The 15,735-nt window shown below is 35.4% G+C and overlaps 1 protein-coding gene across 5 annotated transcripts in view; it reads right to left on the minus strand.

Moving 5' to 3' along the window:
• Positions 1-15,735, minus strand: part of LOC112161536 (kinesin-like protein KIF20B) — a 55,445-nt gene that overhangs the window by 37,640 nt on the left and 2,070 nt on the right. For all 5 annotated transcript variants that reach the window (XM_024296734.2, XM_036215462.1, XM_036215464.1 and 2 more), the window contains exons 3-19: positions 15,045-15,134; positions 14,786-14,908; positions 13,897-14,035; positions 12,059-12,243; positions 11,668-11,722; positions 11,302-11,508; positions 11,062-11,173; positions 9,131-9,202; positions 8,865-9,011; positions 7,496-7,658; positions 7,225-7,374; positions 7,054-7,158; positions 4,996-5,135; positions 3,501-3,621; positions 3,259-3,415; positions 1,663-1,820; positions 204-680 (exon numbers count right to left, since the gene is read on the minus strand). In XM_024296734.2, coding sequence (XP_024152502.1) covers positions 204-680; positions 1,663-1,820; positions 3,259-3,415; positions 3,501-3,621; positions 4,996-5,135; positions 7,054-7,158; positions 7,225-7,374; positions 7,496-7,658; positions 8,865-9,011; positions 9,131-9,202; positions 11,062-11,173; positions 11,302-11,508; positions 11,668-11,722; positions 12,059-12,243; positions 13,897-14,035; positions 14,786-14,908; positions 15,045-15,134 — 2,601 coding nt within the window. The remainder of the gene's footprint in view (positions 1-203; positions 681-1,662; positions 1,821-3,258; positions 3,416-3,500; positions 3,622-4,995; positions 5,136-7,053; positions 7,159-7,224; positions 7,375-7,495; positions 7,659-8,864; positions 9,012-9,130; positions 9,203-11,061; positions 11,174-11,301; positions 11,509-11,667; positions 11,723-12,058; positions 12,244-13,896; positions 14,036-14,785; positions 14,909-15,044; positions 15,135-15,735) is intronic.

The raw sequence follows: 15,735 nt of genomic DNA on the forward strand, positions 1-15,735 counted from the left end.
AAAAATGTAATTAAAATAAAATAAAAATATAATAAAATTAAATACATACATTTTATAAACTAAAAATAATTTTTAGAAAAAACAAAAACATGGTTTAAAAAATCGTGAAAATTAATGAAAATAAAAAATATTTAAAAATAAGTAAATAAATTTAAAAAGAGATTATGTTTTTAAGAAAATCTGAACTTCAATGTGTGACCCACCTGTTGCTCTGCAGCCTCCAGCTTCTCGGCGAGCTGGCCAAGTTCTCGCTTCAAAGCGTCGATCTCCTCCTGCATCCGTCCTCCTGCTTCAGCCAGCTCGCCGTTTCTCTTCCTCTCAGACTCCAGAGCTGACTGGACCTCCTGCGTCCGCCTCCTCTCCTCGCAGAGAGCGGCGTGAGCCTCCTCTCTGCTTTGCTTCTCTTTCGAAAGCTCTGAAACAAACTCCTCGTTTGTTCTCTTCTCGGCTTCTAGAGCGGCTGCTGCTTTTTCTCTGCCGCTCTTCTCTCGTTCGAGCATCTCCTGCGTCTCCTTCGTGAGTCTCCTGAGCTCCTTGAGGGAGGCGACGGCCTCCTCCCTCGCTTTCCTCTCCTCCTCTAAGAAAGCCAAGGCCTCTTCTTTTCCTAAAGTCTGGTACTCCAAAGCAGCCAAGGCCTCTTCTTTTTCTGTTTTGACCTTCTCCAGGGCAGCCAAGGCCTCCTGTGAGAGTGAGGTGTGGATTAATGGCTCATCTAAAGTAGACCTGCCACGATTAGTCGACTAATGGACGACTAATCAACCATTAAAATAGTCGACGACTGATTTTATAGTTGATTAGTCGTTACTTTATATTATATAGAGTCAGAGTTTTTTGACTATGTTGGAGTTTAGCTAATTTTTCAGCTAAATGCTAGCTGTTTTGATTAATTTAGGTTTCTTTTATGTTTTTTAGGCTTTTTGTCAGTTTTTTTGGGGGTATTTTGAAGATTACCGGTAGTTATTTTTTAAGCCTCATCTTAGTTTTTAACTATTGTTCATATTTTGAAGCCCAATGAGGCAAATTTGCGATTTTGGGCTATATAAACAAAATTGAATTGAATGCTAGCAGTTTTGGCTGATTTAGGCTTATTTTTTTTTTTGTCCATTTTGGAGTTTTACTACTTTTTTCAGCTACATGGTAGCTATTTTGGCTAATTTAGGATTTTTTAGTCATTTTGGCTAATTTGGACCTTAGCTAATATTTCAGCTACATGCTAGCTGTTCTGATTAATTTAGGTTTTTTTTATTTTTTAGTCTGTTTTGGAGTTAGGCTAGTATTTACATGCTAGCTGTTTTGGCTAACATACTTTTTTTTCAGTTTTTTAGGCTAATTTGCCGTTTATCTAATATTTTAGCTAGCTATCAACTTCAGTGTTTTTACCAATCAATTTCAGCATCTTCAGCAGTCAAATTCAGCCTACAACATTCACAAAAGCATCATCACAGGTAATGCCATATATCTAGTTTTTAGCTAGTTTGAAGATAATGATGGTTAAGATGTGTGCTTTACATCCAGTTTTCTCATGACCCGATTAGTCGGCTAATTTGAAAAATAATCTGTGATTAGTCGATTATTAAAATAATCATTAGTGGCAGCACTAATTTAAAGCAGGAGAAATGGTTCACTCAATTCTGGTCTGATGGAATGAAACAGAGCTCTAACCTCCAGCTGATGTTTCCTCTGGGGGCTTCTCTCTTCAGAGCGGGTGGTGGAGGCCTGATCCAGCAGTTTCTGCAGCTCTTCAAGTTGTTCTGTCAGTCGAGCAGCTTCTGCTGATTTCTCCTGAAGCTGCAGAACAAGTCGTCTCTTCTCCTCAACCGCTGATTTAAACAGAAAAAGACAAAAGGATTCAGGAATTAAATGATTTTTTCCTTCAATATTCCTTATATTGGTGTAATTGTCGTGCTTAACAAATTAAGTTTAAAGTGTTCTTAAACAGTTGAATCTTGTTTTTATATATATATATATATATATATATAAATAAAGAAAAGGCTAAATTTTCTTAATACTTTTACTTAATAATCTATCGTGCTTTTTCTATTTTTATTGCGAAACAGTTTTGCAAAAATTTGTTTTATTAAGAAACTTGAAACTGTTGTGCACTTAAAAATTTGTAACTATTCAGTTACATGTTACTTGAAAAAATAAAGTCAGAGAAAAGTAAATAATTACATTTTGGGGATTTTTTTTCAGAGAATGACCAGAAAAAAATACTTTAGTAAATCAAGATAAATATCGATATTGTGATATCAAATAATTATTGTCATGATATATAATTTTTTTTTTTACACATCGCCGGCTCTACTGCATATAAGTCCTCTCTTGCTAAAAATAAATGTCAGTGATTTATTTAGTAAAATAAATAGTAAGATTTAAAAAAAAATAGTCGTTAAAATAGCAATCTCAGTAAAAAATACATAAAAACACAAACCATAAGTACAATAAAAAATAAATCAAAGGTAACTTTTTGATAAAAATCAAATACAAGCATGTTGACATGTAAACACTATTCTAAAAAGATGAGTTCTAATTTTTTTCTAGACTTTATTTTAATCAACAAAATAAAATAAAAAATCTACCCAGAATGCACTTTGTTTTTACTCCCTGATCTGTTAACTAAACAAAAGTGGGGAAAAAATAAAAAAAAATAAAAACCCCTTTTCTGCATTTTACCTGGTTTAAAACAAAATGTATTGTATAAAAAATAATGTTTTCTTTATTTATTTTATCTAATTTAACTATAAAAAAATCTGTAATATTCTTCTTGGTTATTAAGAACAATACTCTTTATTTTTTTGTTTAGTTTAAGAGAGATTTTTATTTATTTTATTTCTTATTTAAATTATATTATTTTGAATGTAATAAATGTAAATCTAGATTCAAAAATATAAAAGATTAGATGTCTCTTAAAGCTGCAGTAGTGAAATGGTAAGAAAAAATGTTTTACTGAAATAAAACAACTCTTTCCTGCATTGTGAGAAACTAATCCGTCTTTGGTTCATTTTAACTAAATACATTTCAGAGTACAGCAGCATATATCGGTCTGTGAGAATTTTTTCATTTAAAATCAGTTTCTGTGAAGCTCAAACACAAAACAGGTGATTCCTGGAAGTGTGGTGGATCCACAGAACACAACCACCAGCCGTCAGCGGGTTGACTTTACCAGGATTTGTGATTTACGACTCAGACAAACATTTAACAAGCCCATTAACTCGAGCTTCCAGATATCACACGTCTGCCGTATCACTGATACGTTACCATCAGGGTCGTCATCCTGCTGCTTCTGGGTTTTCTGCGGGTCGTCCGTCTCCAGCTTCGTTCCAGCGTCCGTTCTGAACGTCTGAGGACCAGCTTGGCCTGAGCTTTGACGGAAACGAGGTTCCTCTGCAGAATCTGCCAGCTCAGCAGACGTGTCCTGCCGAGAGGAAAGACAAGACAAATTTACAAACTGAGTAAACTCAAGTCCTGTGAAAGATGCCAGAACTACAGATTGGAGCTACCATGTCTTGTGCATCTTGACTGGAGCCAGACGTGTAGATCTTGTTGATGAGGTTCTTGCAAATCTGCATCCTTTTTTCAGCTCGCTCCTCCAGGATCTCCCTTTCCCGTGCGAGACGTTCACTACACACACAAAATATCAGGAATGAAACGTCATTTAGTCAAATTCTATATTTTTTATGTTATCTACGGTGGCCCTGAAGGGTCACCAAACAAAACTATGCGTTGTGTTGTAACCCTAAAGCTTTGGGACCCCAAAGTGTTGTGTTGTGACCTTAAGGTGTTGTAACCCCAGAGTGTTGTGTCCTTAAAGTGTTGTAAACCAAGAGTATTGTGTTGTGACCCTAGAGCAGGGGTGAGCAACCTTTTACAGTAAAAGAGCCATTTGGGCTTGTTTTGTTCCGATCAAAACCTAGAAGAAGCCGCATCGTCTTACTTTAGCCGTTAATAAATTTGGATTTGCATTCATGACCGTCTTTTTCTTTTTCTTTTTTTATATAATGATTGTGAATTATGTCTATTTTTTGGAGCAGACAAAAGCAAAAATATGAATAGAAACTAGCATTTCTCAAAATGTGATTATTATTATCTTTTTTTTTTTAAACGTTTTTACCTTTAGTAAAAGCCAAATTAGCGAAAAAGCTAGCTCGTTGCTTAATTACTAGCTGAACTCCTCGCCTAAAATTCATCATTAAACTAAATTAGTAAAAAAGTTAGCCTGTTTCTAAAATAGAAGCTAAATTCTAAATTTGCCTAAAACCCCAGTAAACAACAAATTTGCCAAAAACGTTAGCATGTTGCTAAAATAAAAGCTAATCTCTAAATTAGACTAAAAACTCCAGTAGATAACAATTAGCCAGAAATGTTAGCATACTGCTAAATTATTTGCTAAACTCCAAATTAGCATAAAAAGTTTGATTAGAGGCCAAATTAGCCACAAAAAAAATAGCTCGTTGCTTAATTACTAGCTGAACTCCTAAATAGCCCAAAATTCCTCAGTAAACTAAATTTGTCAGAAAGGTTAGCCTGTTTCTAAAATAGAAGCACAGTTCTAAACTAGCCTAAAACCCCCAGTACATAACAAATTAGCCAAAAACTTTAGCATGTTGCTAAAATAATAGCTAATCTCCACATTTTTGAACATGACTGTTTTATTTTTCTTCAGCCAGAGAGCCACCATGGAGAGATAAAAGAGCCACATGTGGCTCTGGAGCCGCAGGTTGCAGACCTCTGGTCCAGAGTGTTGTGTTGTGACCCTTCAGGGCCACCGTAGTGTTCTTCAAGATACATTTTTTATGTTTTCTGATCAGATAACTTCCATTTCTGTCCCTGTGGGGATTCATCCAAAAATTTGAGAAAACAGCTATTACTAGCTATTACAACTACTATTGTGCACAGTACACAGCGGGCAGTGAAAGGAGGAGCTTTGAACCCAATCAGAACCGTCGACCACACGCTAGCCGCACAGGACCACAAAAAGCACGGAGAATGTCTCACGTGAAGTCGGTCTGCATCTCTTGGAAGAGCTGTGAGAACTCCTGACTGGTTTCCTCCCGGATCCGACCCTCCAGCAGCATGCTCTCAGCACGCTCCTTCTTCAGCTGAACCTGCAGCTGCTTCAACTCACCAATCAGCCTCTGAGGAACAAGAGCAGTAGAGAAAACCGTTTGGTATCATCAGGAAGAAAATAAAAGCCTTTAAGTTAATGTTTACTCTGAAACCTGCAGAGGATCTTCATTTTAAAGGCTCAGTATAATATTTGTGAAACCTACAAAACGTGTATTTAAAATAAAACTCAACTGTTTTTTTTTTTTATATTAGTTTATGTCAGTCACCAGCAGTTTACATGTGAGATTATTCACTATTTTCTTCACACAATGTGTAACTATGGAGAACTGATCTGTGGCTTTAAGACTCTCATAATAGAAGATATAGTTAAAAAGATCCTATTTGAGATTTAGAACTGTGTTTTTAAACCACTTTTGAGACGGCAAACACTTTTTTCCCCTAGACAAAAATCCTGTGACAAACAACCTGAAATGTAGAAAAAAAAAAAGAAAAAAAAGAGAAAAACTGTATTCTGTATTGATAAAAAAAAAAAGTCTTTCACATGTATTTTACAGTAATAACTGAGGCAAAAAAAAGCCTGAATTAGCAGCTGTTGTTCTTATATCTTGTGATAAATGTCAATAATAATTTTCCAACAAATTAGTTTGAAGTTTAGTCGTTTTTCCCTTCAGTTTATTACAATCAAATATCATGCTTCACAAAATTTCACAAAAAAGAAAAAATATATATTTTTCCAAATATTGATTTATTTATTGAAATGTTTGTTTATGCCAAAGCAACTGCAATTTTTGAAAATATATAATGACAACATGCTTGATAAATTTACACAAAAAAGACCAACATTATATTCCTGTTCTTCCAAGTTTCTTTTGTCTAAATAAAAAAAGTCACTCAAAAAAAAAGATTTATTCATTATTTTCAGTTACTTTAAATGTGCCTGTTTGCCACTTATTCTTACTCCAGCTTCTTATTACTTTAATTTAAACTTCATTTGTAATTTTACAAGAGTGCTTAAAGTCTGAATTGACTGTTTGTTCCATATGGCACTAAAGTATAACAAATTCACATATTTAAATTTTACAATTTTTGCATTTTTTTAAACAGTCTGACAACAGATCCCACGGGAAGTAACACCATTAAACACGATATTCGTCTATTTTTGATCAAACTTTGTCGGCACCGCAAAGTGAGGACCTTAACCACGTCTGATTGGTCAGACTGATGACGTATTGCGCAAACCTCCTAGAATAATTGGTGGTGAAAACTTAAGGGGCGGGACTTTTCAAAAACTGCCAAATGGTGGTACAGTCTCTTATCAAAATGTCTTTGATAGAATCAAATAAACACAAAGAAAAAAGTATTTTATGATCTTTCATATCCCAACCACTCAATGTTTTATCAGGGCATTTTTGGATGATGATAAATGGTGAAAATCAACAATCTCCCACGGCACACGGATTAAAAACATTGATTTAGAGAATGTAATGGGCGGGCCACAAGCTTCCTGCTCCGCCCCATTCTGATGCATCCACTTGTAGACAAATAGATCCACGCACGTCTTTGTTTTCCTGGTATATGGTTTAAAACTGAACGCCATTTTGGTTACGTCATAACACTGGGTTGGGGTCGTGAGGGGCTGTAAGCTAGTGGAGGTGAGTAAAGGGATGATGGGAAGTCTGGGCAGGCTTACCCTACGCCAATACTCTCGCCCACAACTTGGAGGCAAATTTCTGATGAACTCCAACCGCTCTGCAGAAACTATGTCCTAGAAATTTACTTTAATGTTTTATTTTGGCTAAAAACAGCATAATAAAAATGAAAAGATCAAGAAATGATCAGTGTGGGACTTCAATTTTGCCAAAGGAAGAGGGGAAAAAATAAATAAAATAAAAACTCACAATTGACTCTTTTACTGGAAGATCAAAGAACCTGACAGATTTTCCTTTGTGTGCATTAAATCTGCGTCAAGTTAAAAAAGTGACTGACCTGCAGCTTTCCTTTACTGATAACCGTTTTCTCATCATCTTCATTGACAGAGTGATCTGCAGTGTCGTCCATGCAGCTCACATCTTCGTCATAGTCTTCATCCTCCTGAACAGAAGCGATAGATTAGATATGGAATAAGATGGATTTAAATCAATGTTTCCTTCACCCTACCTGCACATCATCGAGGCTGCTCTCCCATCCGATCAGGGAGCTTCTGTCGCTGCTGTAAAGAGCTTTTCTCTCTGCAGTCGGGTTTAAGGCCACTTCACTGGAGGACGCCAGCGGCATGACGGAGAGCGGCCTTGAGAACAAAACTACAACCTACCAGCAAAGAAAAGGGTTTTTACTATGAAGCTGCAGTTTCTACTGGGTGACTTTTATTTATAGCATAAAATAAGATGATACTTGAGTGATGAATTTAAAAGGAAACTATATTATGAACCTTCTGGGCCACGGCGGAGAACTTGAGGACGCCGAGCGTCTCGTCGTACATGGAGGCGCACTGGTTGATGTTGACGATCATGCAGGTTTTACCCCGACCGCAGAAAAAGCCCTGAAGGTAATGGGTCAACTTGCTCTCCCTGAAGGGGACGTGCTGCAACAGTCTGAGGGAATGAGGAGACACACTACAGCTGGAAGACTGACTCTTCCCCTCCTATAGGGAAGGGAAGGCTGCCACAAACTATTATTTTAATAGTCGACTAATCACTGATTATTTTTCTGATTAGTCGACTAATCGGGTCATGAGAAAACTGGATGTAAAGCACAAATCTTAACCATCATTAGCTTTAAACGAACTAAAAAATAGATATATAGCATTAGCTGCAATAATGCTAGTGTGAATGCTGTAAGTTGAATCTGGCAACAGAAGATGCTAGTGATGATAGCTAAAGAGGCTGAAATTGTTATCTGAAAATGCTGAAGCCGATAGCTGAAATCATTGAAGCTAATAGCTGAAAATGCTGAAGCTGACAGCTGAAATCATTGAAGCTGATAGCTGAATTTGTTGAAGCTATTGGCTGAAAACACTGAAGTCGATAGCTGAAATCATTGAAGCTAATAGCTGAAAACGCTAAAGCTGATAGCTGAAATCGCTGAAGCTGATATCTTAAAATGCAGAAGCCGATAGCTGAAAATGCTGAAGCTCATAGCTGAAATAGCTGACGCAAAAAGCCAAAATCGTTTAAGCAGATAGCTGAAATCGCTGAAGCTGATAGCTGAAATCCTTAAAGCTATTAGCTGAAAACACTGAAGGTGATAGCTGAAATCATTGAAACTAATAGCTGAAAACGCTGAAGCTGACAGCTAAAATCATTAAAGCTAATAACTGAAATCACTGAAGTTGACAGAAGAAATCACTGAAGCCGATTGCTGACATCATTGAAGCTAATAGCTGAAATCGTTGAAGCTGATAGCCAGCTAAAATATTAGTTAAATGCCAAATTAGCCTAAAAACTGAAAAAACACTAAGTTAGCCAAAATAGCTAGCATGTAGCTGAAATATTAGCTAAACTCCAAAATAGCCTACAAAATCTTAATAAATACCAATATAGTCAAAAACTACAATAATGCCATTATAACTTTCAACTTTACTACACTCAAACTCCATTTAATATTAAGTAAGACTAATGGACTATTAAATTAGTCTTCAACTATTTTGATAGTTAATTAGTCGTCAATTAGTCGACTAATCGTGGCAGCACTACTTAGAACGACTTTTTAGAAAAGGTTTTCCCTCCGACTGGAAAGTCTTTTAAACTAATAGAAACAATAATACAAGATCAATAAAAAAGATCGAGACTTAAACTCACTTTGTCTGCTGTTTGTGGCGCAGGGCGTTGATGCATTTCCCCAAGATGAGAAGTGACGTGTTGATGTTTCCCGCTTCCTTCAGCCGCTCTCCTTTGTTCTGCGTCTTAGCGCAGCGCTCAGAGCCCGCCAGGTCGCACAGACACAGTCTGAGAGATGATTTACATGACATTTAATGCATTTAACATACTATATTGTAGATTTTGTGCTGTAATAGTTACACAGCTATAATAAAACACAGATAATAAAAAGATCAATCTTTACTGACTCGCTGACTGTGCTGACTCGTGGAGCGTCGACGTCTTCAATCCTCAAGATTCGAATGGAGAAGATACTGTGGCTAGATGAAAGAAAATGAGAAGTAAATATTAATAAAATAACAAAATAGTGTAGTGAATATAATCAGCAATTGTCAATAATTCTCCTAAAGTCCCATACAAATGTTTTACCTGATATTGTATTATAGGGATTTTAGCGATAAAACATTTTTAAAAAACTTTTACATGGAAGGAGCCTGTTGTGGATCAACCACTCACCTTCAATTAGGTGTTAGTATTTTTTTATTCTTAAAAGATTTTTAAAAATATCTATAATGGGTGCACACATTTTTATTTTAAGTAAAAAACCGTTTATTTACTTTGTTTTATTCTGAGTTTCACTGCAGTTAACCACCAATGATGATCAAGAAGACAGAGATCCAAGTCTTCTTATATGGACATTGTTTTGTTTGGTTTAAATGAATGAATAAACTTTATTTATATAGTACTCTACAACTCATTTCAGTGTACCACAGTGCCTCACAATAAAAGAAGTTAAAAAATAGACAAAATAAGAACAAAACTTTAAAAACTGTATAAAATTACAAAAGCAGTCTGCAGTAAAATACATAAAAGATCAAAAACAATACAATTAAACAAATTAAATAAAATTCCACAGAGTACTGAGCATTAAAAGCCATTCCAAAAATATTTTTTCTGATTTTTGTTAGTTTTTGTTTTTTTTAGACATCTAGTTATAGATAAATTGTTTAGTGGCTTCCTCTGGTCCCCATTGTTTGTGGTATAACTATAAAGCTTCCCTTGTGTTTTGTGTTTTGTTTTTTTTTGATCAGTTCAGCCTCCTTTACTTCATATTTAGTTGTTTATTTATTTATTTATTTTCCAAAATTATTATTTTTGTGGATAAATAATCCCTAAAAATTATTAAAAACAAACAAAACAAAAAGATAAGTAATGCTGTCATGTGATTATTTTGGCGCGATTAATTAATCAGGACCTGTGATTAATTAATCTATTTTAATCGCAATTCTAACCTAATAATTTCTGTAAAAAGTCTTACTTTGAGGTATTTGCATTTCAATTCATGACATTTTGGTGCAATAAAAGTTCAAATTGCAACAAAAAAAATGGTTTTATGAAGTTTTCCTAATATAACCAACAATATAATCAACAAGAGTTTGGGAGATTTTTTTTTTTAAACTTGAACAATTAAAAAAACAAAACAGAACACAACAGAGTGCTCAAATTTAACACATAAAAACAGTAGGAAACCGTTTCCTTAGCAATCAAAACATATTTACTTCAAACTTCTTATTAATGCTATAAATCATGTGGACATATTTGCAATTTGGTTTTTAATTGCACTGTTTAATGAAGTTGATATTTATTGATCATTTTCTATAAGTGCTGCAAAGGACAATTTAATTAACACATTGTGTTTCAAATTTGTTCTAAAAATAAAAAGGTTCGTCTTCTCCATCCTTATTTTCACACAAAAAAGTATCGATAAGAACATTGATTATAAACTGGCAGTACTGATAAAAATAACAGTATCAATAAAATCTTAATGATACCCAAACCTATTTGTCTGTAATTAATTAATCGCATTTAACGCGATCAATTGACTTCTGTCCTGCTGACTGACTGCAGTCCTTCACAGATCCAATCTCCATACTTAATTAAATTAACTTTATTAAATATAACAGTTGACTAATTAGTGAATAAAAATTAAGTCAAGAAAAACAGCATTATTTGATCTCATAGCATGTATGCTAGAGCCAAATGGAGCCGTTTTGGATTATTAGGATATATTTTTTTGCTAAAATGAACATGAGTGAAGGTGTTAAAACAACGTTTTTGTTTTCCAGCAGTAATGTTTAAGATAATATAAGTTAATCCGTCGGTTTGCTGGAGTCCTCACCTCCTGCTGGAGAGATTATTCAGTCGAGTGGAGCAGAAACTCTGATTCTTCTTTCCCAGCTTCACTACTTTGTAGGCCTCTTCTGCAGAGTCCACCTGAACCCAACGGAGATCTGAGGAGGAACGGCAAAAACACCTTCTCATTGTGCTGCAGATCGCATGACAGCAACGTTTGTGAAAGTCCAATATGAGGTAAAGAGGGAACATGTATTTAAACAGACTCTACGACACTGAAAGAAACCTTTGATGAAGGCGTTCCCCTTGATGTCTTGTGACAGGCGCAGCGCCGTCCTCCTCAGCGCCGCGCCGGGCGCCACCTCCAGGAGGTCGTGGATGTTCTCGTTGTAGATTTCACAGAAAGAAACCCAAACGGAGAACTTGGTGTTCGCTTCAACCTTCAGGCTGACGCCGTCTTCGGCTGCTGGAGAGGTTTTCTCTGAGAAGGAGTCTGAAAAAACGTTCACTTTTAACGGGAGAAGCGTTGCTGCGTGAAATACTACAATGAAATTTGGTATTTTAAATAGATTTTAGGAGAAATGATGAAAAGAGTGATGACAGATTTGCAGAGAAAAAGGAAGCACTTCATTGGTGAAAAAGAAAGTCTTGCCTGAAAGGAAAGTTTCGCCGCTCAAACTGGACAAGCTGCTTTTGCTCTTTTCATTCTAAAAAGGAAACCAAAAAATACAAAGTTAACTCAACTTGACAAATGGATTACGTAAAGAATATTAAAGTAGGTTTAAGATCTAAACATGTTAGGAATGGTATTTTAAAAGTTGAATTTTCCTTTATTTGTTGTTACTAGACAAAAACCACTTATTTGCAGTTCAATTTCTGGCTATTTAACATAAAAATGATAAACTTTGCGTCTTTTTTTTTATGTGCCTGTCACCGCAGACTCATCAGACAAGGCATGACTCCTCCTTTTCATTAAATTTAAACATTTAGTTGCATGTTTTTGTCATTTAAAGTACCGACTGAGGTTGCATTGACCAGATTACCTCAGCAGTTTGTCTGAAGAGGTTCCTCTTGAACGAGGCCTCCTCCGCCTGCTGCTCCTCGCTCAGTCTTGTGAACTCTCTGCAGCGATGCGGCTTGATGCTCGTTCCAGAGAAGACCCGCCCCTCCACACTGTTGAAGATGACGTCCAGAGATCGAGGCAGGATGCCGGCATCCGCATCTGGACCTTCAGTGGCAGGAAGAAAAAAAAAGAGTAAATATATAATTTAGCGCCAATTTGAAATTCTCTCTTACGAGAGACTGTCTGAGTAACTTGATGTAAGTTAATTCTGTGATGGTGCTTCTATTGCATGTAAAATTTAACATTTTTACTTTTTCGTAAGTTTGCTCATCATAGTAATATACATTTTCCACAATCCTAGTAAATAGAGTTGAAATTAGCAGGTGTTTTAATTTTAAAACTTGTTCACAATCTATATTGACATTTGGCAAAACAGAAAGAAAGTCTGTATATAATCTGACCTTATTTGGTTATTATTTACCTAACTGAACTTATAGTTTCATGAATTTCAGAAGCTCTAATACCAAAAACATGAACAAAAAAAAGCCTTTTTCCGTCAACTTACCGGCAACAGTTTGAAAACAGAGGAGAATTATTACATTGTTTTAATCTCACTGCAACAAACTGTTTTTTTCCTATAGAGTGATTTAATAATGAACCCTTCAACCTTAAAAAAAATCTAATCTCAATGGGATTTCCTGGTAAAATAAAGGCTGTATTTTAATAAATTAATTAATTTAATCCATAATGACATCAGTGTAACAGAAAATTATCTGAAAAGTTTTTTGTGGTCAATTTGGTTTGTGAGATTTTCCACATTTTTTTTTTTTTTTTTTAGGAAAAATCATTCTGAGTCTTTATGGGTCAAATCGCCCGTTATGAAGTCTGCCATGGAATGTAATGTACTTTGTGCGAAACAATAAAGTTTGATTTAAAAAAAGCAGCAGTTTGGGCGGGTCACAGGAACAGCACTGCATGAATTGACCATTTCCTTATGATCCCACAGTGGAAAAAAATTCATTTGGAGAAAAAAATTGTCACTCAAATCAGATTTTTTTGAATCTGAAAATACAGACGACAGAGTTATTATTGTCGCACTCCTGCGTTTTTATGTCAGGTGGCTGAACCCTGATCTAGAACAACAAACTTTCTTGCTCTTTGAATATAATTAGTGGATTAGTCCAGCTTCTCTAAAACTAATCTTTTGAAGAAATGTGGAAGAATAAATGATTAAACTAAATATAATGCAAAAAAAGTGTAAGATGTCCCTTTTATAAATTTGTCTTTTTCCTTAATGTGTACTACATAGACGGATACATAGATATACGTTTCTAGATGTGCAGAAACAATTTCCAACAGACATCAAGAAGAAGAAAAAAGGTCAAATAAATGAGATGAGCCTGAGGAACATTTGTATAAATAAATACTTGTTTTGTCATTTATAAAGAAAAGAGGATTTAAGGACAGAGGGCCTGAACACAAACTAACACCGTTTCCTTTTAAGCCTTAAAGCGATTAACTTTCTCGGGTAAATCCGTCAGAAACAAACCTACAATTGACCAAAAGTAAGAGGAAGAAAATAGAACTCAGTCCCAAACCAAACAAGGAAGCATAAAAATGAAATTAGCAAAAAAAAAAGATATAAAGGATGAAAAAAAGCAAACTCCAAATTCAGTTTTGTTTGCTTGAAACAAAGACAAAACTCCCTCAGAATAAACGAGATCTGTTCAAAGAATCATTAATATTCAAATAATAATGTCAATAAAAACGACAAAACTCCAGATTTCCTGTCTGTAAATGAGTGAAATCCTGCAGTACCTAAGAAAGTGAAGGTCTTCCCAGCGTTTGTGACTCCGTATGTAAAAACCAGAGAGCTTCTCCCTTCAAGAGCGTCTTTCACCAGGTCTTTCACCGTGCCGTCAAACAGTTCTCTCTGCGTCGTCTCAGGACCGTACACCTGGGAAGAGAAAGATGTACTTTAGAAGAAAAACTTCACTCTGTTCTTTTAGTAGTCAATTACAGACTACTTTTATTAGTCGACTAATCGGGTCGTGTGCAAACTGGATATAAAACACAGATCTTAACCATCATTAGTTTTAAACTAACTAAAAATTAGATATCTACAATACCTGCCATAATGCTAGTGTGAATGCGGTCAGCTGAATTTGGCCGCTGAAGATGCTAAAACTGATAGCTGAAAACTTATAGCCAGCTAAACTGTTAGCTTAGTGCAAAATTATCCTAATAAAATGAAAAAAAGCCTAAATTAGCCATAAAAGCTAGCATGTAGCTGAAATATTACCTAAACTCCAAATTAGCCTAAAAAAAATGAAAGAATCCTAAATTAGCTAAAGCAGCGCATTTAGCTTAAGTATTAGCTAAACTGCAAAATAGCCTACAAAAAATTACAAATCCTAAATTAGCTAAAACAGCTATAATTTGGCTTAAATATTTGCTAAACTGGAAAGTACTAGCCTAAAAATGGAAAAAATCCTAAATTAGCCAAAATAGCTAGCAATTAGCTGAAATATTAGCTAAACTCTAAATTAGCCTGAAAACCTTAATAAATTCCAAAATAGTCCAAAAAGCTAGCAGAATGCCATTATAAACTTCCACCTCTGACTCCATATTAAATTAGTTGTGGACTACTAATATAGTCATCGATAATCGTGGCAGCTCTAGTTCTGATCCACCAGAAAACACCAACCTTGGAGAAGCGGAAGCGCTGGCCGGCCTGTGGGAGCGCTCGGTCCAGGCTGTATCTGGCTGTGACGGAGCTGCTGGGAGGCCTCAGCAGGACGGAGTCTGGACCCTCCATAGTCACACAATCCTAAAACCACCAAACAGAAGAACTGACGCAGGTTTCTCACTTTTATACAGTCTGTGGCAAACTGTTATGGTTTCATGACTCAGATAAATATGTTAACATTATGGAACTCATTCACAGAGTTCGAGATTCTTTTTACCTGCGATTCTCCCCTTTTGGTCTCCTCTGGGGTGAAAGGTCGGATTCTGAGGTACACCTGAAGGTGCTGCTTTTCCCCCAAGCAGGAATGCTGCAAATAAATATGCACTTTATTTGTTAAAGACAGTCAATTCTTAATCAATGAAACTCTATATGTCATCAAAAATATCCCTTTTCTGATCCATTATATGCATTACAAGCTTAAAAAAAAAAATCAACATTTTTACTTATTTTTTGTGACATTTCTAAATAAATCTCATCCTTCTATCAGAATGTCAAACATGCTCCTGATCTATTCAGTATAAAGAACGATTCAGTTCATCTCCACCTCCATAGCGAGCTGAAAGTGCATGTATATTTCTGAATTTTTTAATGGAAACAAATGAAATTATTTAAACTCTGTGCACAGCCATAATGTTGCAGCACATTTATAGTTTGTCACCAAAACTGCCAGATTACTCCTAAATGTGAACAATCAGTAACAGTCTGATACACACATGTCCAAAACAGTTGCAGGAATATTATTTTACTTTAATATATTTCACACTTTTTAAAATATTTTTATTCCATGCAAAAATCTGTACGTCCACCTTTTAAATACTTCAAACAGGGAACCCCTCATTCATCTAGGATGATTCTGCTTGTAGAACTGAGAATTCCTCACAGAAACGGCAAAAAAATTATAAAATTAA

Source organism: Oryzias melastigma, linkage group LG15 (genome assembly GCF_002922805.2).
Source record: "Oryzias melastigma strain HK-1 linkage group LG15, ASM292280v2, whole genome shotgun sequence".
In the NCBI taxonomy this organism is placed as follows: domain Eukaryota; kingdom Metazoa; phylum Chordata; class Actinopteri; order Beloniformes; family Adrianichthyidae; genus Oryzias; species Oryzias melastigma.